The sequence below is a fragment of the Ambystoma mexicanum genome, chromosome 9 (assembly GCF_040938575.1).
Source record: "Ambystoma mexicanum isolate Mex_15411 chromosome 9, UKY_AmexF1_1, whole genome shotgun sequence".
Taxonomy (NCBI): Eukaryota; Metazoa; Chordata; class Amphibia; order Caudata; family Ambystomatidae; genus Ambystoma; species Ambystoma mexicanum.
Genome location: NC_090931.1, coordinates 1,482,279,974 through 1,482,305,216, shown reverse-complemented (window position 1 = coordinate 1,482,305,216; position 25,243 = coordinate 1,482,279,974). Strand labels below are relative to the sequence as shown.

General features: G+C 48.8%; 1 protein-coding gene across 3 annotated transcripts in view; it reads left to right on the top strand.

Annotated features, from left to right (window-relative positions):
• OBSL1 (obscurin like cytoskeletal adaptor 1) overlaps positions 1–25,243 on the top strand; it is a 1,294,044-nt gene that overhangs the window by 612,349 nt on the left and 656,452 nt on the right. For all 3 annotated transcript variants that reach the window (XM_069616948.1, XM_069616946.1, XM_069616947.1), the window contains exon 13: positions 2,423–2,698. In XM_069616948.1, coding sequence (XP_069473049.1) covers positions 2,423–2,698 — 276 coding nt within the window. The remainder of the gene's footprint in view (positions 1–2,422; positions 2,699–25,243) is intronic.

Sequence of the window (25,243 nt, the reverse complement as noted above, 5' to 3'; positions counted from 1 at the left end):
CAAAATGTTACAGGGGAACTCAATCTTCTGGTGAACCTACTCAGCAGAGACTTCCCCCTACCCGTAGAGCACGAGTGGTGACTACACAAGGACATTCCACTCAACCTCTTCACAGACTGGGGCTTCCTAGAGATCAACTTGTTCGCAACTCTGGAGAACACACAATGCCCAGATTACGCCTCCAGGTACCCTCAGAACAGCTCCATGAGGAATGGTCTCTGGATAACATGGTCAGGGAAATTTGTCTACGCTTTTCCCCCGATTCTCCTGCTCAGCAGGATAGTGCACAAGATGCACCAAGGGCCAGTGAGGATGATTCTGGTGGCCCTGGTGTGGGCTCGCCAACCTAGGTTCTCTCAACTCATGGCAATGTCAGTCTCCCCTCCCAGGAATCTGCCATGCCCTTACAACATGCTATCGCAAGACCAGGGAGAGACACTACATCCATGCCCTCAAACTCTCAATTTAGCAACCTGGCTCCTGAGGTCATAGAGTTTGGGCACCTCCAACTCCCTCAAAGATGTATGGACATACTCAGAGAAGCACGGAAACCTAACACCAGGCATTGGTACTCCAGTAAATGAAAACGCTTTGTCATCTGGTGTAATGGCAAAGGCATCCATCCTATGGAATGCACACCAAATCATATTGTCCTGTACCTAACCCACCTGTTAGATTCAGGTCTGGTTTTCAATTCCCTAAGTGTCCACTTAGCTGCGCTTTCTGCACACACCATGTCCCAGAGTAAAGTTCTGTGGTGGAAAATTCCAGTAATTAAAGCTTTTATGGAACGGGTAAAGATGCTTCACCCCCCTATCCCCAATCTAGCTCCCGGGTGGGACCTGAGCGTTGTACTTACCAGACTAATGCGGCCTCCCTTTGAACCAATGCATAAGGCTAGCCTTAAAACACTCACCTACAAGACTGCCTTCCTGGTGGCGATCACTTCGATAAGAAGAGTTAGTGAACTGCAGGCCCTTTCAGTTCAGGACCCATTTGTTACGATTCACAAAGATAAGGTGGTCCTGCGCACTCACCCATGTTTTGCACCTCAATTTATTTCAAAGTTCCATGTAAACCAGTCCATAGAACTACCTACCTTTTTCCAGAACCTGACTAATGTAGCAGAGAGAAGCCTCCACACACTATCTGCGAGGAGAGTGGTTATCTATTACCTGGAAAAGGCAAAGCCACTAAGAAAAACAAACCAGTTTTTTGTTTCAGTGGCAGCTGTTAGAGATGGGGACCCTGTCTCTAAATCAGCTATTTCAAAGTGGATCGTAAACTGCATCACACTGTGCTACACTTTTGCCAAGAGCGATCTGCCCTTCATGCCAAGACCACACTATACTCTGGGCACAGGGCTACCGTAGCATTCATTGCAAATGTCCCTCTTGAGTCCATTTGGAAAGCAGCAACCTGGAGTTCTGTACATACCTTGACACAACACTATTGCCTAGATACACACTCTATGTCTGATTCTCAGGTGGGACAAGCGGTGCTAAGTCATCTCTTTTCTACTGTTCCTCACATCCCACCACCATCTCTGGGTACTACTCTCTAGTCTATGCACAGCATGTGATTCTAAGAAGATTCACAAGCATCAGAAGACATGCATTACTCACCGTAATAGCATTTCTGATGATTGTATCTGCTTAGATTCACATGCGCCCATCCTTCCTCCCCTTATGGAGTAGAAGGAGCATAGACTTCTTACACCTTCTATCCCCTGTAGTCACTCACGCTGACTATAAGGCTCCGTCACGACAGAAAAAACACAATCGGAAGGACCTCGACGCGTGAGGGATTTTGGGTACACTACACTTCACGTTAGGGATAGTGTTACAGTCACGCCCATATTGACGTCCCTTTTCGAGCTTTGAAAGAAAGATGCAATACTCTGCGATTACCACTAGATGTCCGACTATATGCACAGCATATGAATCTAAGCAGATACAATCATCAGAATTGCTATTACGGTGAGTAGTGCATGTCTTACTACTGTGATTCACACATAACACAACACTAAAATGAGCAATGGCAATATACAATTCTTCATTTGTCAAAGTTTGCCATGTTATTCATACATCAACTCCATAATCCTGATTTTGGAACATTACCAAAGGGTCAGTAAGAGAGTCGAATCAACAGGAAATGGAAGATATGAGAAGGAAAGAAGGAAGATAGGAAAAGACTTGCAGTGTGGAAACCATAATGTGGTACAGTAACCAAAATAATTATTTGCACTTTAAATTACTGTTTAGTTTAGCGGGGTGAAAGTCATTGATGGTGCTGTTGAAGAGGGGCACTCATATAAAAGGAATTAAGCTTTGTTATCTTTGAGTTTGTGACAGTGTGGGCTTGTTTTGTGATTTTGTTTTAGTTTTCACTGTCATTCCGCTCTTTGTTTTCTTTTCGCCAGACCCACCTGTAAAAATAACATACCCGACAAGTCGCTCTACAGAGCTTGGCTTCCTCACCCTGGAGCATGTGGAGCTGAGGTGTGAATTGTCACGAGCAAATGCTGAGGTGCGCTGGTTCAAGGATGGGCTAGAGGTTGACGAGTCTGAAAATCTGCGGCTGAAAGCTGATGGCCTGCGTCGAATTCTCATCTTGCTCCATGCTTCGCTGGAGGACTCTGGAGAGTACATTTGTGATGCTGGTGATGACTCTGTGTCCTTCGACGTTGTAGTGACAGGTGAGGTATTGTGCTCCTCTGTTGAAGGGTTGTGGTTTGGTGACCAGTCTTCATACGCAAGTAACAGTTGAGAGGATGGGCTCTGGTCTTGAGAGGTTACTGGGGCTGTGACGCAGCAATGCTTTGCTGCCTTTCGAAATCCCAGTGACAAGTAATATTATGGGTTCCAGCCGTCAAGAGTTCTGTATCCTTGCGGCAAATGAGATGTTGGGCATCAGGCCTGCTTGGTTGGTGGAAGAAGGGATCTTCAACATAGCAATAATTTGGTGCCATATAATACAGTAGTGCAACCAAAAAGGGTTCTGTGGTCTCAGTCTGTGGCAAGCGAATGCAGAAGCAGTTATGGCAACAGCAAACTTAAAGTTGTGGAAGGAGTTGGGAGATTTTGAATCCTTACTGCCTACGGAATATCAAGCAGGTTTCCATTCAGGATTTCCGAAAGCTCAGGAGGTTGCTTCAGACCCTCACCTCGATATGGCTGCTTAGGAGTGATTCTTCTTCGACTGGCTCTGATAAGAGCTAATACTTTCAGGCAGATGTATGAGAGAAGATTCTGGGTCTTATTAATGGGATTGTGCACTACAGTCAGAGCTAAATTAAGAGAAAACAAGCACTCGGACCACAAAATCCTTAGCTGCTCTTACAAAAGTGTCTTCCAATTCGGGGGCTTGGAAGCTACTTGGATGGAAGACATTGCAGGGTTCAGAGGTTTTCATGACCAAAGGTACTGGGCCAAAAGTTTGCCTAGTGCCTCCCACAAACACCAGCCACGTCCTTCCCTAGAGGCTTTTTCTCCTAGCCCTCCCCTGCCCAGGATCCCAAAATGTCGGTTTGAGGTTCACTGGACCTCTGAAGGGGGCAAGGTCCACTACCACGTAAACCACTGGAAATCAGTAACAATTGATTTCTTGGGTTCTGTAATTGGTGGGCAAGGGTTATCATCTTCCACTTCCTCCTCTTTTTTCATGTTCTCTGTGCCTCTCACAGCGGGTCTTGCAGCTCCTGCAGCAAGAGATTCAAAAACTCTTCCAGATTGTGTTGGGCATCTATTCAAGGTTATTTCTTACCCCAAGAAAAGTTCAAAATGGTACCTCCATCAATGATTTGAACTTCTCTACAGTTGGGTGACTAGCTGGCAGCTGTGGATCTCCAGGATGTATACCCACATGAAGCGATTTGGTCCTATGACAAGACCAGTAGTCTGGACTTGTCAAGAGGGGAGGGGGACTCCTCCCTCTCAGCTAGTGGTAGGGGAGCTAACAGTCAGAGGAGGATGGTTAAAATTAAGAGGGACCAGATTCCCACACCTCCACTGGTGCCAGCATGTTTCTATGCAGTCCACTTTCATCTCAAGCCTTGCCTCCATTAAACAATGCTTGCTACTATATCTCTTTTTCTTTCACTCATTCATTAATTCATAATTATGGTTTCAACTCGCTGTTGGTGGAACACCCTTGGAAGGACCGGAGTCCAAAATATGGGATAATTAGGACCTGCTATTATTCCTGTGTGCATTTCGGCTACTAAATTTATGAGAGGGGGACCACGACCCTGCAAGTCACCCATGTCACCCTTGTCTGAATGGCATGTGGCTGGGCGGAGAGGAGGTAGACTATGAACTAAACAGGTTGGATTATGTTTTAAGTGGATAGAGGTTTCGAATTTGTGTTGTAAAAGGTAGGTGCAATAGTCTTTGGCCCTCATTACAACACCAGCGCTAAACCATGGCGCTATTAGCACCATGGTTGGTGCCGGTGTTGTAACAAGTCCGCCATGGTGAAATGGGGAAATACCGCCCCATTCCAAGGTTGGCCGGGCGGTATTTTGCCATTTCCCCATGGCCCTTCCCCATTCCCATTTTTGCCCCATAGGGCTCAATGGGAATGGGGAAGGTGGCAATTACGGTACCGCAAATTACGGTACCGTAATTGCCTGCGAGGTCCCTTTGCGGGTCCCTACTTTAAAGGGTGGTCCAGACCAGCCGTTCAGGTCGGGTCCCGCGAAGGGACCTCGTAGTAAGGCGCTAAGTGGTTAACGGCGCCGCAGCCTTTTACGGCGCCGTTATCCACTTAGCGCCTGGGTCGTAATGAGGCCCTTTGTGTTATATGTGAGTGCAGGGTGTGTGCGAATGAGCCACTAAGTTACGACGGTGTGGTGTGCGAGAGGATAATGGGTTCGCTGTACAAAAACAATGTCTACAACCTGCGGTCCATCTATGTAGAGAGGGCAGTGCTAAGTCTCACAGACGATTTAAGTGCAAACAATGAATAAATACTGAGAGGATCTTAGAGTGATACATTGCCCTCCCTAGTTCCTTCAAGTATGAAAAGGCCCCCCTTTCATGGCTACTTGCGGAGGCGAGGCCCACCCTCATGTGCTTTCAAGTCACATACAGTGCCGACAACGAAAGAGGGATCAGATGTACCTGATTGTCCTCCTCCTGGTTGATCCACTTGCTTGACCTAAGGTGCATTTAAGTGTGATGCATTGCCCACCCTCCGATCCCATGTGAGTGCAATATCCAGCCCACTCTCAGGATTCTTATCATGTGCAAGTTACTGGAATACCTTCTTGAGTCCTCCGTGTGAGGTTGTCGGGCCCAAGGGGGGTTTGTGGTGGCAGAGCTCAGAACGATAAAGGAGAGACGAGGCAGGTAGCTGAAGGAGGGACAGGTGGGAGGAAGTGTGTGAGGGTGGGCTGACTGATGGATGGAGCTAGTGTGCATGGGGGTCTGTCAGAGAGACATCTGCCAAATAAGCAACCAAAAAGCAGTAGCAGAAGATGAACCCTGATCCAGTATGCTACAAATTAGAAATTCAGCCTAAATCAACCATCATAGAGCAACTGCGAGAAGAGAACAGACCAAGAAGAGAACCAAAACACCCGAGCACTCACTCACCCCAAGACCCTGTGGAGAGAAAGCAAACAATACAAAGCAGCGTCCATACACGATCGTCCAAGAAGCCGCGCAAGACTGTCAGGGAGTGTCTGCATGCGGGTGCAAGGATCCCAGAACTACCTACACAAATGGGGACATTGGAGGGATACCACCATCCCATCCACATAGAACTTACCTCTGGAGCAGGGACAGAACAGCGATCCTGAACACCAACATGAACTCTGGTGCCATTATCAATCTGCGGCAGACCTACACAGAAAAAGTGGACGGGTCTTATCCTGCCACTTTTGCTTTCTCATTTCTGTGAACAACCTCGGCTGGCAAAGCCAGGGCCAGATTGGCCAGGTTGAGAGACCAATATCAACAAAGAGAAATAGTATAAGGCTGCAACAGGAAGGAGAATGTGTGAGTTATTTGGTTGAGGTCAGAAGTGGAGGTGGAGGACAGGCAAGAGGACAGGCAAGAGGCCAGCAAAAGGGAGGAAGCAGCGGCAGACTGTGGAGGCGATTTGTGAAAGAAAGTGAGTTATTGGCTAGAGAGTGGGAGTGGTACTGCAGTGTGAGTGTTCATATTTGTGTGGCGAGTGTGTAAAAAGATTAGAAGAAGAAGCGGTTGAAGAAGTGGTTGTGAAGCATATTAAACTGAGTGAAAGGAGGGAGTTTGAGTAGCGGTAGGAGGGAGGAGTAGTGGTTTGGAGGGAGTCATAGTAGGGGGAGGAAAAGTGATGTGGAGGAGGTGATAGTAGTGTAGAGGAGGGATTAGTAGTGTGGAGAAGGGGGGAACTAATGCAGCGGAAGGAGGAGGAACATCAAAGGGTTTAGGCAAGATCAAGGAGAAGTGAAACCTTGAAGAGACAGTAGACAGTGGAAGGAGTAAGAAGGAGAACGGGAGCAGTCAGAGTAGAAAGGACGAGGTGAGAGCGTGCATGATGAAAAAACCCTGAATTAAAAGAGCATGAGAGCAAGGCACTATCCTAAATCCCATTGAAGTGGATAGAGTAGGGACATCTAGGAAGTCCCTTAGGCGGTCTCAGATAGAGAAGACCGAATTGGCCTTTAAGTCCTCACAACCAGGACAAGACAGAGTTTAGACAGTAGGGATTAACCTTCAATTTCTCCACCATGGAGTCTGGCATGGATTGACATGCTCATAAATATTCCCGGTCGTCAGGCAGGGAATCCTCGGTAAAAGAAAAAACAGTTTCACTTTCACTGCAAAACTGTATTTCAAAGGGATTGTGTCCTCCGACGTATTCCTTATCTTTGATAATACGTTTCCAGCTTGCTGGCCTCGGAAATTTTTTCTGTAGAGGGCGCTGCACGTCAACGTCATCGGAGTCGATGTCCCTTAACAGCCACCGTATCGGCGCCGACGTCACCATGCCCATAAATAGCCACGCGCGGTGTCCGTTGCTCAGTTCTGTTTTTCCGCGCTTCGTGGGGCCTCGGAACATCATTGCTCAGTTCAGTCAGATAATCTAATCTACATCTACTCGATATATACCAACTCGTTCTCGATGGCATCTTCATTGGAACCGACAACGCCGCGATCCGGCTTAAAAAAATGTCGAGACTGCGGTGAAAAAATGTCGATAACGGATCCACACAGGATCTGCTTGTGGTGCTTGGGAGCCGAGCACCATTGTTCGGAGTGTGAGGACTGCATGTCCATGACGGCGAAAGCCTTGAAGGAGCGCAAGGGGAAGCTCGAGAGAGGTAAGTCAGTCAAAACCTCCTCGAAAATTTCTTCGGCCGAGTCGAGGCATTCGTCTCCTCGCCGTCGAAAACATTGCCAGTCTAGATCGCGAAGTAGCTCCCACCATTCATCGAGATCACGACACTCAAAAAAGAGACGTCGAAGACCCCCTTCCTCGTTGTTTCTGTTTCCCCAGAAAGGATCTCCTGCCCCACAATACACAGCTCTCAGGCTGAGTGGGAGGAATTCAGGAAGAAAATGTTAAGCGTCTTCGTGAAAGCGGCCTCGACCCCCTCGAAGACAGCTGAGGGTGATACCCCGGGTAAAAAACCCAAAAAATCAAAACGCTGCGAGTCGCAGCACCCGGCGAAACATTCCACCCGAGAGCGCCACGGGCCATCGGGTAAGAAGGCACCGTCTTCGACGCCGTCGTAGAAGATCCCTTCGACGCATGGATCGGCGCCATCGACGCCGTTGTCGAAGGGTTCTTCGACGCATCGGTCGATCGACCTGACGCCATCGTCGACGCCGATGAAAGAGAAGACCACGGCTACTCCACAGCCAACGGTGATTGGAAGAGCCTACGGCACGACGCCGAGTCTGTCGTCGATGTCCTCGAGTAGTATCCCGATCCTCTCGAGTTCTTCGAGGCCTCTTCCGGTTTTCTCAACACCGTTTTCGGCGCCTTCGAAGCCTGTCACATCGATGTCGACGACATCGATGTTTTCTCGCCCAATAATGACGAGTTTGGCTCCTTCTGCCTTAGAAATGGGTTTTATACCATTTCAGAGGTCAGAGTACCATGGATTATCTTCAATTTATGAAGAAGGGGAAGATTCTGACCAGGAAACCTTCGGGTTGCAGAGGACCACACTACCTGTTTCAGAGGATTTCACCTCTGAGCTCTGAGGAAAGAAGGTTAAAAGACCTACAGGAGTCATTACATGAGGCAAGTGGGCCGGACACTTCCCCAGAAGTGGATTGTGTTAAGCCAGACCCAGGGGAACATGCCGAAACACCCTATCGAACCCTAATGGCAAGAATTATTGAATTCATGGGTTGGTCTGCACCTTCGCCTGTTTTTCAACAGGCTGACCTGACAGACATATTAGACAAAGGTCCACAGGAGGATCCTGTGGTCCCCTTCCATACAGCCTTACAAAGAAAGATTGCATCTAACTGGGAAACTCCTGAAGTTATCCCTGCTGTCAATAAAAGATTATCAGCCAAGTATAGGGTAGCTGCTGCTGACCCTGAATACTTATCAAAACACCTGACTCCAGAGAGCCTGGTGGTCCAAGCAGCAACTTCATCAAGCAGCAGGACCGCTTACCCTACTGTCCCACAGGATAGAGATGACAAGAGGTACGATTCTATGGCAAAGAAAGTCTTCTCTGCTTGTAGTATGGCGTTGAAGTCCATCAATGCCACCTGTACGCTCGCCAGGTTCAGTCACACACTATGGAAGTGTGCTTCATCAGCGGCTGACTGCATACCCGAAGGAGAGGAAAGGAAGCCTTCCTTAACATTATTAAAGATGGCAAAGATGCCATGTGCGAGTCACTTCAAACTGGCATCGATTCCGCTGACAGTATCAGCAGGGCCATGGCCGCAAGTATAACAATCCGCAGACATGCGTGGTTGCGAAAGTCTGGCTTTGCTCCAGATGTACAGGCCAGACTTTTGAATATGCCCTTTGACGGCTCTTCATTATTCGGGAAAAAGGCTGATGACAGTCTGGAAAAGTTGCAGACATCTAAAGCAGCAGCAACATCTTTAGGAGCTGCTATCCGCCAAACTCCTTTTTGCCCCTCAGGAACCTCTGCGAGAGGAAAGTCCTTTTGCTATTATTCCACATTTGGGAAAGGCAGAGGACAGCCGGCTCAAAGAGGCCAAAGGAGATCCACCCGAGGTGGACGGGTCAAAAGTACTAAGACCTCAGCAGCAGCAGATGCCTCTTTACCCTCGGCATCTGCATCAGCCGCCCCCAAACCACTCTGAGGTCTTTCCACTCAAGACACCTGTAGGGGGCAGGTTAACTCAACATCTGACGGAATGGCAGGCTATTACGGCAGATGCTTGGGCATTGGAGACAGTTGCCCAGGGTTACTGCCTACCCTTTCTACACATCCCTCAGAGTCATCCACCGGGGAACAGCTCTCGAAAAGTTTCAGACCCGCTTCTCTTGCAGGAAATATTAGACCTGCTAGAGAAAGGTGCCATAGAACCGGTACCTGTAGCGGACAGGAACAAGGGCTGGTACTCCCCCTACTTTCTCATACCAAAAAAGGACGGAGGACTGAGACCCATCCTGGACTTACGAGAATTGAACAAGTTCCTCAGGAAGGACAAGTTCAAGATGGTAACTCTCTCTTACAGATCCTTCAGGCCCTCCAGCTTCAGGACTGGCTGGTATCTCTGGACCTTCAGGATGCTTATTTCCATGTGCCAATCCATCTCAAACACAGGAAATACCTGAGGTTCGCAATTGGCGACTCTCATTATCAATTTCGAGTTCTGCCATTTGGGCTGACCTCTGCCCTGAGGGTCTTCACCAAGCTAATGTCGGTAGTGGCGGCAAGTCTAAGGAGGGAAGGGATCCACGTCTACCTCTACCTGGACGATTGGCTGATCAGGGCTGTATCTTCGGAACAAGCTCAGACCCAGCTAGATTATGTCTGCCACTTCCTTCACAAACTGGGCTTATCCCTCAATTTAAAGAAGTCACAGATGATACCATCACAGAGACTCCAGTTCATTGGAGCGGTCCTGGACACTTCCCTGGGAAAAGCCTCGCCACCAGAGGTGAGGGCTCAAGATATTCTGCAGATGGTCAACAAGTTTCAAAATGCCCAACGTCTCCCAGCCTTCGACTTTTTTGAAGTTGCTAGGCCTCATGGCATCTTGCATTTTCCTTGTGCCAGAGGCTCGCCTGAGAATGAGATCTCTTCAGTGGGCACTGAGAACTCAGTGGTCGCAATTCTCAGGGAGAATGACAGATCTCCTCCGGATTCCGGACAAGGTAGCCTGCGACCTTCAATGGTGGGCCTATCCAGAGAACATCTTGAAAGGAGAACTGTTTTGGCAACCATGGCCGGAGATAACAGTAGTCACAGACGCCTCACTCACGGGTTAGGGAGCCAATGCCGGCGACTTGACCATCAGCGGTCGTTTGTCTCCATCGGAGTCCAGACTACACATCAACCTATTGGAGCTGAGAGCAATCAGACTAGCGCTGAAAGCTTTCCTGCCATCAGTACAGGGGAGAAATGTCCTAATAATGACGGACAACACGGTGGCCATGCACTACCTCAACAAAAGAGGAGGCGTAGGGTGACTGCCACTGTGCAGAGAGGCAATGCAGCTCTGGTTTTGGGCAATTCAGGAAGGAATCTCTCTATCGGCAGTCCACCTAGCCGGAGAGAAGAACTTGACAGCGGACGCCCTGAGCAGGCAGAGCAGAGTCTCCCACAAGTGGGAGCTAGCTCAGGAAGTCCTTCAAGAGATCTTTGCCCTTTGGGGAACCCCTCAGGTGGATCTGTTCGCCACAAGCACCAACAGGAAGTGCGATCTGTTCTGTTCAAGGGAATTTCCCCCGAGAGGAGCTCTAGGAGACGCGTTCGTAGTGGACTGGGAGTTTCCACTCCTTTACGCGTTTCCACCAGTCCCTGTTATTCCTCAAATGATCAGGAGGTTGAGAAGATTCCGGAAAACCATGATCCTAATTGCCCTGGACTGGGCCAGGAGAACGTGGTACCCGGACCTTCTAGATATGTCCATCTGCCCTCCAATCCGTCTTCCATTCAAAGAGAATCTTCTCTCGCAGAAGGGAGGTCAGGTTCTCCATCCAGCCATCGGAACCCTCAAACTTCACGCTTGGCTTCTGAAAGGGTGAGGTACAAGGATTGGGATCTCCCTGATGACGTCATGGAGGTGTTGCTTTCGGCCAGAAGTCCAGCAACAAAGTCTTTATACCGCTGCCGTTGGAACAAATTTTGCAGCTGGTGTAGAGAAGAGAATATCGACCCTTTTTCATGTGGTACACCAACAGTGTTATCGTTTCTACTCTACTTGGCAAAGTCAGGCCTTCAAGTTGGCACTGTAAAAGGCTATCTCGCAGCGCTTTCAATCTTCAAGCGCTCTGCGGAGGAACCATCGTATTTCAAACTACCTCTTGTGATACGATTTCTCAAGGGATTAACTAATGTTTACCTCCAAAACCATTCCAAGTTCCCTTATGGGACTTAAATTTAGTCTTAAACTTCCTAATGGGCACTCCATTCGAACCACTTCACTCTTGTTCGCTGAGATTTCTCACGCTTAAAACTGTTCTATTGGTAGCACTAACATCTGCTAGGAGGGTGAGCGAGCTACGAGCTCTCTCCTGTAAACCCCCACATACAATTTTCCACAAGGACAAAGTTGTCCTACAGGTGAAGCCTAATTTCCTCCCAAAGGTGGTTTCTGAATTTCATATTACTCAGAAAATTACCTTACCTTCGTTCTACCCTCCTCCCCACCCGGGGAAAGAGGAAGAAAGACTACATAGGCTGGACCCAAGGCGAGTTCTAAGCTTTTACATCAGCAGAATGGCTAGGATCAGGCAAGCAGACCAACTGTTTGTAGGATACTCAGGTCACAAGTTGGGATTACCCATAACAAAACAAACCATTTCCAGGTGGATTATTTTGGCCATTCTGGAATGTTACAAACTGGCAGGGAAAGAGCCACCCCAAAATCTTAGGGCTCATTGAACCAGGGGTATCGCAGCCTCTTCGGCCCTCCACAGAGGGCTACCGGTCATAGACATATGTGCGGCTGCCACATGGTCGTCGCACATACATTCACAAAATTTTACAACCTGGATTCCTCCACTAGTCAAGAGACCAGATTTGGCAAAGCCGTATTACATTCGGTCCATCCCTAAAGGGATACATGACATTCTTACTCCCACCTCCAATTACATGCCACTCCTATGGGAGTCTATCAAAGATAAGGAATACGTCGGAGGACACAATCCCTTCGAAGAACAAGTTACTTCTTACCTTGTAATGTTCTTTCGATGGGATGTTTCTCCGACATATTCCTTATCGCCCCTCCCATCCATCCCCGCAGTAATACTTCCCTTGTGGTTGCAGTTTACGCTCCTTCAAGGTCAATAACCAATTCAGGCATGACTTTTCTTATGCTACAAAACGGAACTGAGCAACGGACACCGTGCGTGGCTATTTATGGGCATGGTGACGTCGGCACCGATACGGTGGCCATCGAGGGACATTGACTCGGCGGATGTCGCCGCGCAGCGCCCTCTACAGAAAAAATTTCCGAGGCCAGCAAGCTGGAAACGTATTATCAAAGATAAGGAATACGTCGGAGGAACATACCATCGAAAGAACGTTACAAGGTAAGAAGTAACTTGTTCTTCTACTCTAAACCAATCAATGTCCTCTGGGTCATGCTGCCCCCATCCAATGACAGTTCTCTCCATAAGTTCTTAATTGGTTCTCATCTTTTCTGGCAGGGCACTCCCAATCTGTGTTTCTTTCCCCTTTTTTCTCTCACTCGATCCCTCTGCGGTGTGGAGTTCCCCAGGGCTCCTCCTTTTCTCCCACTTTATTCAATCTGTGCATTCAATCTCTCCTCTGCATAATGCACGCTTTTGTTTTTTTGTGTTACTCCTATGCTGACAATACGCAAAGGATTGTGCAGCTGGACCTAACTCAACCTGAGACGGCGGGTCAGCTGAGGAATTGTCTGAAAGCAGTTGGTGATTAGATGGCCTTAAATTGGGTTAAATTGAATGGGGAGAAAACAGAGGTGTTGGTGGTGGGTACTACATCTCCTTCACTGTTCTGGAGCCCTGCTGTGTTCTGGCCTTTGAGTCTTGGTCCCTTTCCCCTTCGGATCTCCTCGGTGAAGGGCCTGGGGGCCAAAATATCGGCCGATCAGTTCTCTCTTGTCTGTCAGAAGGTGCACTTCAAACTGTGCACCCTTTGCAAAGTACTTCCGTGCATCTCTTTGAAGTTCCATACTACGGTTGTCTCCTCCCTAGTCATCAGTAATATTGATCAATGTAACGCCTTATATCTTGCTATTCCGCGGTATCTGCTTCAGTGTCTTCAGCTGCTGCGAATATGGCAGCGAGAGCAGTTCTTCATCCTCCGTTTCGTGCCCACATGACTCAGTTTCTGTGCCAGCTCCACTGGCTCCCTGTTGAGCAGTGCATTAAATTCAAATTGCTCTGTTTGATTCACAAAGCTCTGCATAAAATTGGAGCAGAATTCCTTCAAACAAAGTTCTGCATTTACATACCCGTCAGGCCTCTTTGCTCGCAATCTGTGAAGATTATTCAGCCCCCCAGGGCTAGATTTACACGGGTGGGTGGTCGTGCCTTTTCGGTGGCGGCTGCTAAGGCGTGGAATGTTCTTCCTTTCCTTCTACGTACCATCGAAGACCATCTCTGCCTCTGTCAGGCTTTGAAAACCTTCCTTTTCTAGCCTCTGTTCTTGGTTGTCCTTGCCTCTGTAGCTCAGTGCCATGATGCCTTTGGGCGTACGCTGCGCTTTACAAGTTTGGATAAAATAAGATAAGCACCGCCACTGGCAGCCATCTTCAGATTTTTACTGCACGCTTCAGTGTTGGGAGTGCTCGAGTTGCTCTCTGAGCTATTTGTAAATTGTTTCAAGGAAAAGTTTCATTTTTGTTTCCACCAGAGCCTGTGTGCTCTTTCCTCATCGGTCTGCAATGGGGATCCGTTGTCGTTGAATTTTTGCGCCCCTCAATGGCGAAGATTTGTCGAAAAATTTCAGGAAGGCCATCTTGGGCCTACTTCGCTCCCTCTGACCATGGCGGAGGAGAAAAAGGAGGGAAGGACCCTCTTCGGGCTCTGCACCAAATGCGGGCTAGGGAACGTCTTTATGGATGACAAACATCTACAATGTCTTCACTGTCTGCACCCGGACCACATGGAGGTGGAGTGCGAGATATGCCTGGCTTCTCGAAGAAGACAATGAAAGACAGGCACACCAGGCTGGTGGCTTGGCTCAATTCAAACAAGGCCTCTGCCCTGTGCTCCGAGTAGGGTCATGCCTTGCCCAGGTCCGAAGAGCGGATAAGCCCTGGACGGAGGATGAGAAGAAGGCTGCGCAACCCAAGCAGGCACAGTCAAAATCCTCATCGACCACTTCGTCGACTCTGCTGTGACGACCACAGCGGAGGTAGGTGCTGATCTGACGAGGGTGGTTCCTACGGCCCAAAGGCTATCCCTGCCTCCAAGACATGACACGACCGGCGAGGCGGCAGCAAAGGCTGCAAGCAACCCCTGGGGGGGGTAAGGCACCGGTCCAGATCCCGGTTCAAAACCCTGAGGGAGGAAAAGGGGGGGTTGGGAGGAGGAGGCCCCAAAACAGCCCTCCAAGGTTGATATTCAACCGATAGGCATCTCATCCACGGGCGACATCCAGCAAGAGTTCATTCATACAGTCCACGAGGACGACTACGGTGCATGGCCTAGCGCTCCATGGGCATCCTTTCGACTCTCTACACCTTGACTTCATGCCTGCCACTCCTCGCGTATCTCCTTCTACAAGGACTTCCCCCAGTACCGTGAGGCTGCCCTCCCACACGGCCAATAGAACAGCCAGACCGTTCTATACTCGTTGGAGATTGCTCAGTACGTTGGCTGGGAAGCGATTTCAATTACAATCGCGTTTGTAATGTCAAGTGGTATGCGCGTGATCACGTGTTCTAGGCGCGTATAAAGCATTGCGTGCTACTACGCTTGCTGCTTCTGATTGTTTCTAACTTCTGGCGTTCCGGAGCTACGCCCGCGTTCGATTTTCCAGTGAATTCTTGCCTTTTCCAGTTTCTGACCGCAGTGTTTCATCCATAACGGTACGTGCTACTTTAACTTCGTTCCGAACGGAGTCCGTTTCAGTCTACTCAGAACGGATTGATGTTCCGACCATCTGCGTGCTGACTCCCTATCAGTACGGCAATTGAGCCTGTCGGTTTCATGTCATAGCAGTCTCCCCGCTATCTCTCATTCATAGCGGACTTCCAGCTATCTCCATAGGTGGATTCAGTGGCATTGTGTTAGCATGGAGCAGTAATCCTTTCCTGCTACTTTCTCCATGCGCACTGACCGGCCTTGACTTTTGAATTAATTTGTCATCATCACAAAGATTTGGAACAACAACTTCGATTCCCAACATCTGAACACCCTTTAGGTATATTTCCTTTTACTTCTGGATACGTGCACTGGACTTATTGGACGCTATCCTGAGTGCACCAACCCAACACTAGTGCGACCCTCGTGCCGTTCGGGTTTAGTTTCCCCTACTAACTACCCTAACCTTGTCGTTGTTTCCACTTGGATTATCTGGTGTTCCTATGAAGACTCAGCAGGCTAGTGTGTTTTGAAATCGCCCATACTCTTAAAAAAAGCATCACTTTAGTCATTAATGTAGTGTTTGTTTGTTTTGCAGTCTGGTGATTCGTTGTTCCTTCCACTCCCTTTCCACTGATTACTCAAGATATGTTGTGTGATCGCATGGATGTGTTGCAAGATGCTATGCATGCATCCCCTCAGGGGGTGGAAAACCCAGTTCCTGTTGCCTCTGGTTCAGGTTTCCCCGCACCACAACGTAAACCAGTTCAGGTGGTAATGCCCACTCAGTTTCCGTTGACACCCCCGGAAAGGTTCACTGGAGACCCCAAGGCATATTGCACTTTTGTAAATCAGTGTCGCCTCCATTTCCTATGCAAGCCTAATTCCTTTCCGGACCTGACTACAAAGGCAGCGTTTGTGTTGTCACATCTAGGGGGCAGTGCTGCAGCATGGGCTAATCTGTTATTGGAGTCCAATAGCCTGTTGTTGTATGATTGTGATGCCCTATTGTCAGCCATGAGTAAAGTATTCGACATGCGATATGCAACACAGGCTATGGATTTGGAACTATTGAATCTGCAACAAGGCAATCAGTCTTTATTGGCTTATCTCGCCCGATTCAATCAGCTAACGGCGGAAACACAATGGCCAGAAGACAAAAAAACTGCGGTTTTCTACAAAGGTCTAGCTGAGGACTTGAAAGACGCCTGTTCACGGTACCAGTGGTTCCTGCAGGTTTTACTGAACTACTGGACCTCGTCCTGCAATAGAAGCTTGGAGATCCGCCAGAAAAGGTGAAAAGAAACCGTTCTTATCTGCCCCGGTTCGTTCTGATGTACCTCAGAACACCTCCAGTGACCCCGAACCAATGCAAATAGGGGCTATTCGCGGTTGCTTTTCTTCTGCTGAGCGGAAAACCGCAGCAAAAATAACCTATGTATGTATTGTGGTTCTGCTGACCATTTACTGGTCTCATGTCCAAAAAAGCCTGTCAAACGGGTGGGAAACGCCAAATCTCAGCAATAGCGAGGGTCCCTCTGTCGAGTGCTAAACCGGACTCCAAACTACCTATCTCTGCCTCCTCCATAGCAGTACCTGTATCGTTGTGTTTCAATGGTATAACCGTTCAATCCAAGGCTATGGTGGATTCCGGTGCCTCCAACAATTACATTGACGTACATTTTGCCAAACAAACAGCCATTCCCACAGTGGTCAAGCCAGTCCCTGAAACAGTCAATACAGTCGATGGTTCATCTTTATCTTCCGGTTTAGTAACGGAAGCGACCGTTCCTATTAGGGTGTCCCTGTCAGACGGCCACTCAGAGGAAATGGTTTTTGATGCAATTGCGGCACCCTGATACAGGTTGATTTTGGGTCTTTCATGGCTCAAGTTACATAATCCAGTTATAGATTGGGTGACCAGACACATACAGTACCCTTCTGCTTATTGTAATGAACGATGTTTCCCAGTACCAGAAGTGGTCCGACGCACACCTGTCCTTGCCTTTCTTGACGGGGTCCAGAAACATAGGTGCGGTCCTTCCAACCAATGCATCAATACACAGTGAATATATTGGATATGCAGACGTATTTGATAAAGACATGGCGGAACAATTACCGCTGCATAGACAATAGGACTGCCCTATTCAATTGGTTGCTGGAGCTAAAACTCTGACTGGTTGTGTGTACTTACTGACCCAACAGGAGGATTTAATCCTGAAAGAGTACATTGAAAAGGCACTTAAGATGGGATTCATACGTCCTTCACAATCCCCTGCTGCCTCTCCTTTGTTTTTTGTCCCTAAAAAAGGAGATTTAAGACCCTGTATCGATTACAGAGCACTCAACGCGGTCACTGTAAAAAATAATAATCCATTGCCTTTGATTAATGTTTTATTGGATCAGTTGAGCACGTCTGTCATTTTCACCAAACTGGACTTGCGTGGGGCATACAATCATGTACATATTAGGAAAGGTGACGAGTGGAAGACCGCATTCAAGATGCGGTATGGTTTGTTCTAATACCTCGTCATTCCTTTCGGTTTGTGCAACGCCCCCGCGACCTTCCAGTACTTTATGAATGATATATTTGGGGACTACATCAACCAATTTGTCGTTATCTATTTGGACGACATATTGATATATTCAGCATCTGTTAAGGACCATATTGAACATGTGTCCAAAATTCTACAAAGGCTGCGAGACAATCAACTCTTTGTAAAGGCTGAGAAATGTGTGTTTCACACTCAAGAAGTTGAATTTTTAGGTTACGACATAACCAGTCATGGAGTGAGGATGAGTCATTCCAAGGTTAAGGCTATTCTTGATTGGCCAATTCCTGGTTCTATCAAATCCTTGCAATCATTTCTTGGGTTTGCAAACTTTTATAGGAGATTTATCCGGTCCTTTTCTAAGATGTTGGCACCTCTTACAGCCTTAACCAGTTCAAAGACCGCATTCTTATGGAACAAAGAGGCACAGGCCACGTTTGATTCACTAAAGGAGTCTTTTACCACGGCTACTGTATTGCAACATCCGGATCCAGAAGTACCATGCATTGTAGAATCTGACTCTTTTAATCTGGCAATAGGTGCTATCCTTTCACAGGAATGTAAAGATACCGGGGTGGAACATCCCGTGGCGTTTTTTTCTCGTAAGCTGGCCCCATATGAGAGGAACTATACAGTGACGGAGAAGGAATTGTTGGCTGTCAAGGACGCATTTCTGACATGGCGACATCATCTCCTGGGGGCTAAACATCCGGTATTAGTTTATTCCGATCACAAGCGTTCAAAACTATGAAGTGCCTTACTGCACGCCAAGCTCGCTTGCATTCCTTCTTTGCACAATTCGACTTCCATATCACTTATTGGCCTTCCAGGGAACATACCAAAGCTGATGCTCTGTCCTGCCTCCATAGTGATACTAGTGAATTGTGCATCAAGAAACCTCCGCTTCTGGCTGATAATGTGATTTGCAGTTGTTCCGTACAGCCTTCCCTAAAACAAGACATACAGGAATGGGTTTCTCAGAATCCCCATGAGATGCAAGACCTCAATCTAGATGTCAGAAATGGCCTCCCTTTCATACATGGAGCCCTGTATCTACCTACGGAGGAGACTCGTAACAAGGCATTGCTTTGGGGACATGACTCTTTGGTAGCCGCTCATCCAGGCCAACAGAAACACTGGACTTACTTCAAAGATGGTGTTGGTGACCTGGGATGGCACGGGACGTTATAGATTACGTCTCTACTTGTTCGGTATGCATACAGTGCAAGAATAAAGTGAGCAAACCAATGGGGCTGTTACGGCCTCTACCAGTACCACATATGCCATGGTACATGATTTCCATGGATTTTGTAGTAGAGTTGCCTCCAGTCCAAGGGTACGAAACTATATGGGTGGTGGTGGATTAATTCACTAAACTTGAGCTTTTTATAACATGTAAAGGAGTCCCTACCGCACCTATTCTGGCAGACTTATTTTTGCCGTATGTCTTTCGGTTCTTTGGATTGCCTTCTGTGGTAATTACAGACAGGGGTTCGCAATTTGCATCCCGTTTTTGGAAAGCACTGAGCACAGCCCTTCTTATAGATGATCGAATGTCAAGTTCTTACCATCCTCAGACATATGGACAGACAGAAAGAGTCAAAAGCACCATGGAACAATACCTACGCTGCTTGTATTTACAATACCAGTCTAACTGGTATTCTGTATTGCCAGCAGCAGAGTTTGCATACAACAACTCGTTACACTCCTCAGCTGGCACCACGGCGTTCTATGCCCTGTATGGACAGCATCCCAGAACCATTCCATTGGATCTGTAACCTTCCGTCGCAGTTCCTGGTGCGGCCAACAAATTTACATCCCTTACTGTTTTGCATGCAAGAATCAAGAAACATCTGGCGAAGGCTCAGGCTTGCGCTAAACTCTATGCTGATTAGCATAGGGCTCCAGCTCCTGTCGATAAGACGGGTATGTCTATCTGGTTGTCCACCAGATATTTGAGGATTCCTGGTAAAAAGAAGCTCCTGCCGAAGTTTTTTGGTCCCTAAAAGATCACTGAAGTGATCAATCCCACAGTGGTTCGTTTGGAATTGCCATCACGTTGGCGGGTACATCCCGTTTTTCATGTTTCCCTTGTGAAACCTTTTCTGTCCAGAACCCAGTTGCCCGTCCGGCCTTTGCCGGTTTCTGTGAGGGGCTCCGACGAATATGAAGTCCGGGCCATTCTGGATATGAAAATGCGTGCTGGTAACCCTTACTACCTCATTGATTGGAAGGGCTACGGGCCACTGGACCGGTCTTGGGAGCCTTTAGCCAATATCCATGCTCCTGCTTTGTTGCGTCGCTTCCATGCCATCAAAGTGGTGGGGCGCTCTTTGGGGGATGGCACTGTCATGCCTGTCACTCCTCGCGTACCTCTTTCTACAAGGACTTCCACCAGTACCGTGAAACTTCCCTCCCACACGGCCAATAGAACAGCCAGACCATTCTATACTCGCTGGAGACTCCTTAGTATGTTGCCTGGGAAGCGATTTCAATTACAATCGCATTTGTAATGTCATGTAGTATGCGCGTGATCACGTGTTCTATGCGCGTATAAAGATTACGTGCTACAGTGCCCGCTGCTTCTGATCGTTTCTAACTTCTGGTGTTCCGGAGCTACACCCGTGTTCTATTTTCCAGTGAATTCTTGCCTTTTCCTGTTTCTGACCGCAGTGTTTCATCATAGCAGTACATGCTACTTTAACTTCGCTCCGAACGGAGTGCGTTTCAGCCTACTCGGAACGGATTGATCTTCCGACCATCTGTGTGCTGACTCCCTATCAGTACAGCAATTGAGCTTGTCGGTTTCCTGTCATAGTGGTCTCCCTGCTATCTCTAATTCTTAGCGGACTTCCAGCTATCTCAATAGGTGGATTCAGTGTCATTGTGTTAGCATGGAGCAGTAATCCTTTCCTGCTACTTTCTCCGTGCGCACTGACCAACCTTGACTTTTTAATTAATTTGTTATCATCACAAGGGCATTCTTATTCTTTTTGTACATCAAAGACTTGGAACAACAACTTCGATTCCCAACATCTGAACACCCTTTAGGTATATTTCCTTTACTTCTGTATACGTGCACTGGACTTATTGGATGCTATCCTGAGTGCACCAACCCGACACTAGTGCAGCCCTTGTGCCGTTCGGGTTTAGTTTCCCCTACTAACTACCCTAACCTTGTCGTTGTTTCCACTTGGATTACCTGGTGTTCCTATGAAGACTTACCTGAGACTGTCTTTATCAGCAGGTTAGTTTGTTTTGAAATCGCCCATACTCTTAAAATAAGCATCAGTTTAGTCATTAATGTAGTATGTGTTTGTTATGCAGTCTGGTGATTCGTTGTTCCTTCCACGCCCTTTCCACTGATTACTCACTCTGGCTGTCAGGTTTTTACAGCCAGAGAGTGACATCAGTTGGAAGGTCTAATATTGAGTGGACGTCGTTCTACCTCAGACCACTCCTCAGTATTCAGGAACGGCTTTCAACCTGTATCCTTTAACGTGTTAAAACACCCGTATCCTTTGCTTGGTGTATTATTGCAGTACAATCTGATTTATGACACTTGATGACGGAGATCCAGCAGAGGTTGCGCACAGCATCAACAACTGTGGTGCCACAGGCCCCTAACCAGCCTCTGCATAAGAAGAGAAAGCATCATCCAATGTCTCCACATCAGCCCCCTCCACCAAGTTGTGCCCCGACTCCACCACCAAACCCACACGCGGACACTGGTACGGACACGGGCACGATGGCCACAGGAACCGACAAAGAAGAAGACTTTGTCCCGTCAGACGATGAATCACCACACCTGGACGCTCCTCATAGAGTCTCTCCATCAGACGAAGTGGGATCATTCCACTCGATCTCCAGGGCCTCTAAGCTGTTCCAGCTGTTGCCTGAGGAAACCAGGAAAGAGGGCTTCTTGTATCAGCGACGAGAGTCCAAGAGGAAGACGATCTTGGCGGTTACCTTTCTACACAATATCTTGAAGAACCTATGCACAGCTCCAACCAAGAGAGACAGGTTGGAGAAGAAATATAGGGTGCCGGACTCCGCGCCCAAGTGCTTGAGGTCGAAACCGTCGCCGGACTCAGTAGTGTCGGCTGCCGCAAGGAAACTTTCGGCTAATCTGGCTTCTTCATCGTCAGTTCTCCCAGACAACGAGGGGAAGAAGTTAGACGCCATGGGGAAGAGAGTCATTTACATGGCGGCATCCACGATCAAGGCAGCTAATGCTCTGGCTTTCTTGACCCGATATGACCGTAAGCTTTAGTACAAGCTGGGCACAATCATAGAATTCCTCCCTGATGACAAGAAAATGGAAGCACCCGCCCTCTTTCAGGAAGGGGAGGTGGCGCCAGACAATGCCATTACGGTGGCAGTGGACATCGCCGACACAGGTTTCTGGCAGATGGGAAACAGAGTCTGCCTTCGTCGGCAGGGATGTTTGAAGGCCACAAGCATTCGTCAGGACGTTCATGCAAAGGTGCTGAACATGCCTTTCAACAGAGAACATCTGTTTGGGAAGGCGTTTGACGAATCCCTTCAAGCCATAAAGACAGATTCAGAGACGGCACGTTCCCTTGGCACTCTTCAACAGCATCGCTCGTCTTCTTTTCGCTCCTCCAGGGGTAAATCGAGCAGATCATCCAAGGGATTCTCCACATCATACAGACAACCTCCCTGATCCTCCACGCAGGAAGCCTACAGAGGTCGCTCCCAGGCCTAAGGTAGTGGAGGTCAGCGTCACCCGCCTGGCAGGGCTCCGGCACCCAAGCAAGCCTGAACCGGCCAAGACGTCGGCCCCCACTGCACCCGTGTGGGAGGCCGGCTGATGAGATTTGGCAGCGAGTGGAGAAAAATGACCACTGACAGGTGGGTGCTGGACTCTCTCGCCCAGGGACACACCTTGGAGTTCCAACGCAGGTGCCCACGTATTCCACTGGTTCCCCGTCAGGAGCTTCACATCCCTCAGCTCCTGTAAGAAGTGCAAGCCATGTTATGGAAAGGGGCAATAGAGCTCGTTCCCCAACGACTGCAGGGCTCTGGAGTCTATTCCAGATACTTTCTGGTAAGAAAGAAGACAGGGTGTTGGAGACCCATCCTGGACCTGCGCCATCTGAACAAGTACCCGAAGTCCCAAAAATCCAGGATGGTCACGTTGCAGCACCTGCTCGGGCAACTGGAGGAAGGGGATTTCTTGACGTTGTTGAACCTAGAGAACGTGTACTTCCATGTCCCCATCCACAGGAAACATCGAAAGTTCTTACAGTTCCTGGTGCAAGGGCAGCACTACCAGTTCAAGGCCCTACCATTCGGCTTGAAATCGGCCCAAAGAGTGTTCACGAAATGCCTGGCCCCCGGTGGTGCTCCATCTGCATCTCCAGGGCATACATGTATGCCCGTACTTGGACGATTGGCTGATACTCACCCACTCCCGTGAACTGCCCGGCGAGCACACGAAGGAGACCGTCTGGCTACTGACAGAGCTGGGGTTCTCAGTAAACTATCCAAAGTCCTGCTTGATGCCATCGCAGAACACACTGTTCTTCGGCACCAAACTCAACACGGTGGATGGCCTGGCTTCGCCATCGGAGGAGAGGCTAGCAGCCATTCAAGAGAAGGTGCAACGTCTGTCGTCGGCGGAGACTGCCATGGTGCGGGCCATCAAGTCATTGTTAGGCATGATGTCGTCCTGCATGTACCTCGGCCATCTCTGCGGGTTGCAGATGCGACCCCTACAGGAATTCTTGGATCCACGTTGGATACAAGTGTTCCGGGAGTTTTACAGACAAGATACCTCACAATCAATGCACTGGGAATGGGATTTCAAACTCTGCCATACCAGGAGACTATCACCACGGACGCCTCTCTGGAAGGTTGGGCGGTTTACACTGGAAGTATACATGCCAGAGGTCTGGGACTTCTGGAGGAGAAGCATCTGCACATCAACATCCTGGAGCTACGGCAGTCTTCTGGGCCCTCAAGTCTTTCCTGACGTCTTTGAAGGGCAAGGTGGTGAGGATTTTCACGGACAACACCACCACCATGTTCTTCATCAGGAAACAAGGGGGCACTCGATCACCAACGCTGTCTAAGGAAGCTCAGGACTTGTGGCACTGGGCCATCGGACAGGGGATGTTCCTCGTCCCTCTCCACCTGACAGGCGTCAAGAACACCATCACAGACTCCCTAGCAGGGAACTGTGCCCCTTCCACGAGTGGGAACTTCGTCAGGATCAGGAGGACCGCCTGTTCGTCAAATGGGCAGACCCCCGATTGATCTTTTTGCCATGGCAGCAAACTCCAAATGCCAGAGGTTTGCCAGCATATTCCACCAACCGAGGAGCTTGGGGGACACGTTCTCCTTCCCGTGGGAAGGTCTGTTTCTGTACACTTTTCCCCTGTTTCCTCTCATGCTACATGTCATCAACACACTCAGACAGTGTCGAAGCAAGATGATACTCATCGCCCCGGCGTGGCCGACGCAGATTTGGTACCCGGGCCTACTCAGCAATCAGCGTCGCCTCCAGTCAAGTTGCTGGTTCTTCCGGATCTGCTCGCCAGAGAGGGAGGCGCAATCCTTCATCACAAACCAGGATCGCTGTACCTGAGGGCAAGGCTCAAGCAACCTTAGAGTTTGGAGGTTATGAGTTGCCAGCAGACTGCAGGGAAGACCTCGCCAAAGCCAGGGCCATAAGTGGAAGCATTCTGCTACATGGTACTGGTCACAGAAGATTGCCCCTCTGAGGGTCACAGCTCCACAGATCCTTCCATACTTGCTGTCCATGGCAAAAACTAGATTGGCTCACACATCAATCAAGGTACACCTGGACCATCTCATGCTACACCAGATCCCCAGGAGGATCCTTGCTGTGGTCCCACAGACTTGTCAAGGAGTTCCTCAAGGGGCTTTTCCATTCTTTCCCGCCGGTGAAGGCTCCTGCACCGGTATGGGAACTCAACCAGGTTCTGATGAGGCTCATGGGGGCACCTTTCCAACCTATGCATCAAGCCCCACTCAAGTTTCTCTCATGGAAAACGGCTTTACTTGTGGCCATCACCTCTGCCAGACGTGTGGGTGAGATCCAGGCCTTATGCTGCAAGCAACCATATCTGACTTTCCACAAATCGGCGGTGGTATTGCGTACGCACCCCTTTTTCATGCCAAAGGTTCAGTTGGAATTCCACCTCAATGAGCCCTTGGTGTTGCTTGTTTTCTTCCCCACACTGTTACGCTCATCTGGTCTCTGCAGAGGCATTGGGGCATGTTTGCAGCCCTCCCTGAACTTGAATCTCCCCCTTCAGGCCTCTGCCTCACTAGAAAAGCTGTGAACGGTGGTACGTGGTGATAATGCTCCTGCGTGGAGATAAGAATGTGTGAGTGAACCAATCTGTGAATCTCAATCTCTCGAACCCTTGACCCCAAAGTATGGTTTCTGTGAGCATACGCCGGCCCATAAAGCTCACCTGTGAATTATGGAAGATAAGCTCTCCGTCCTGCTACTTCTG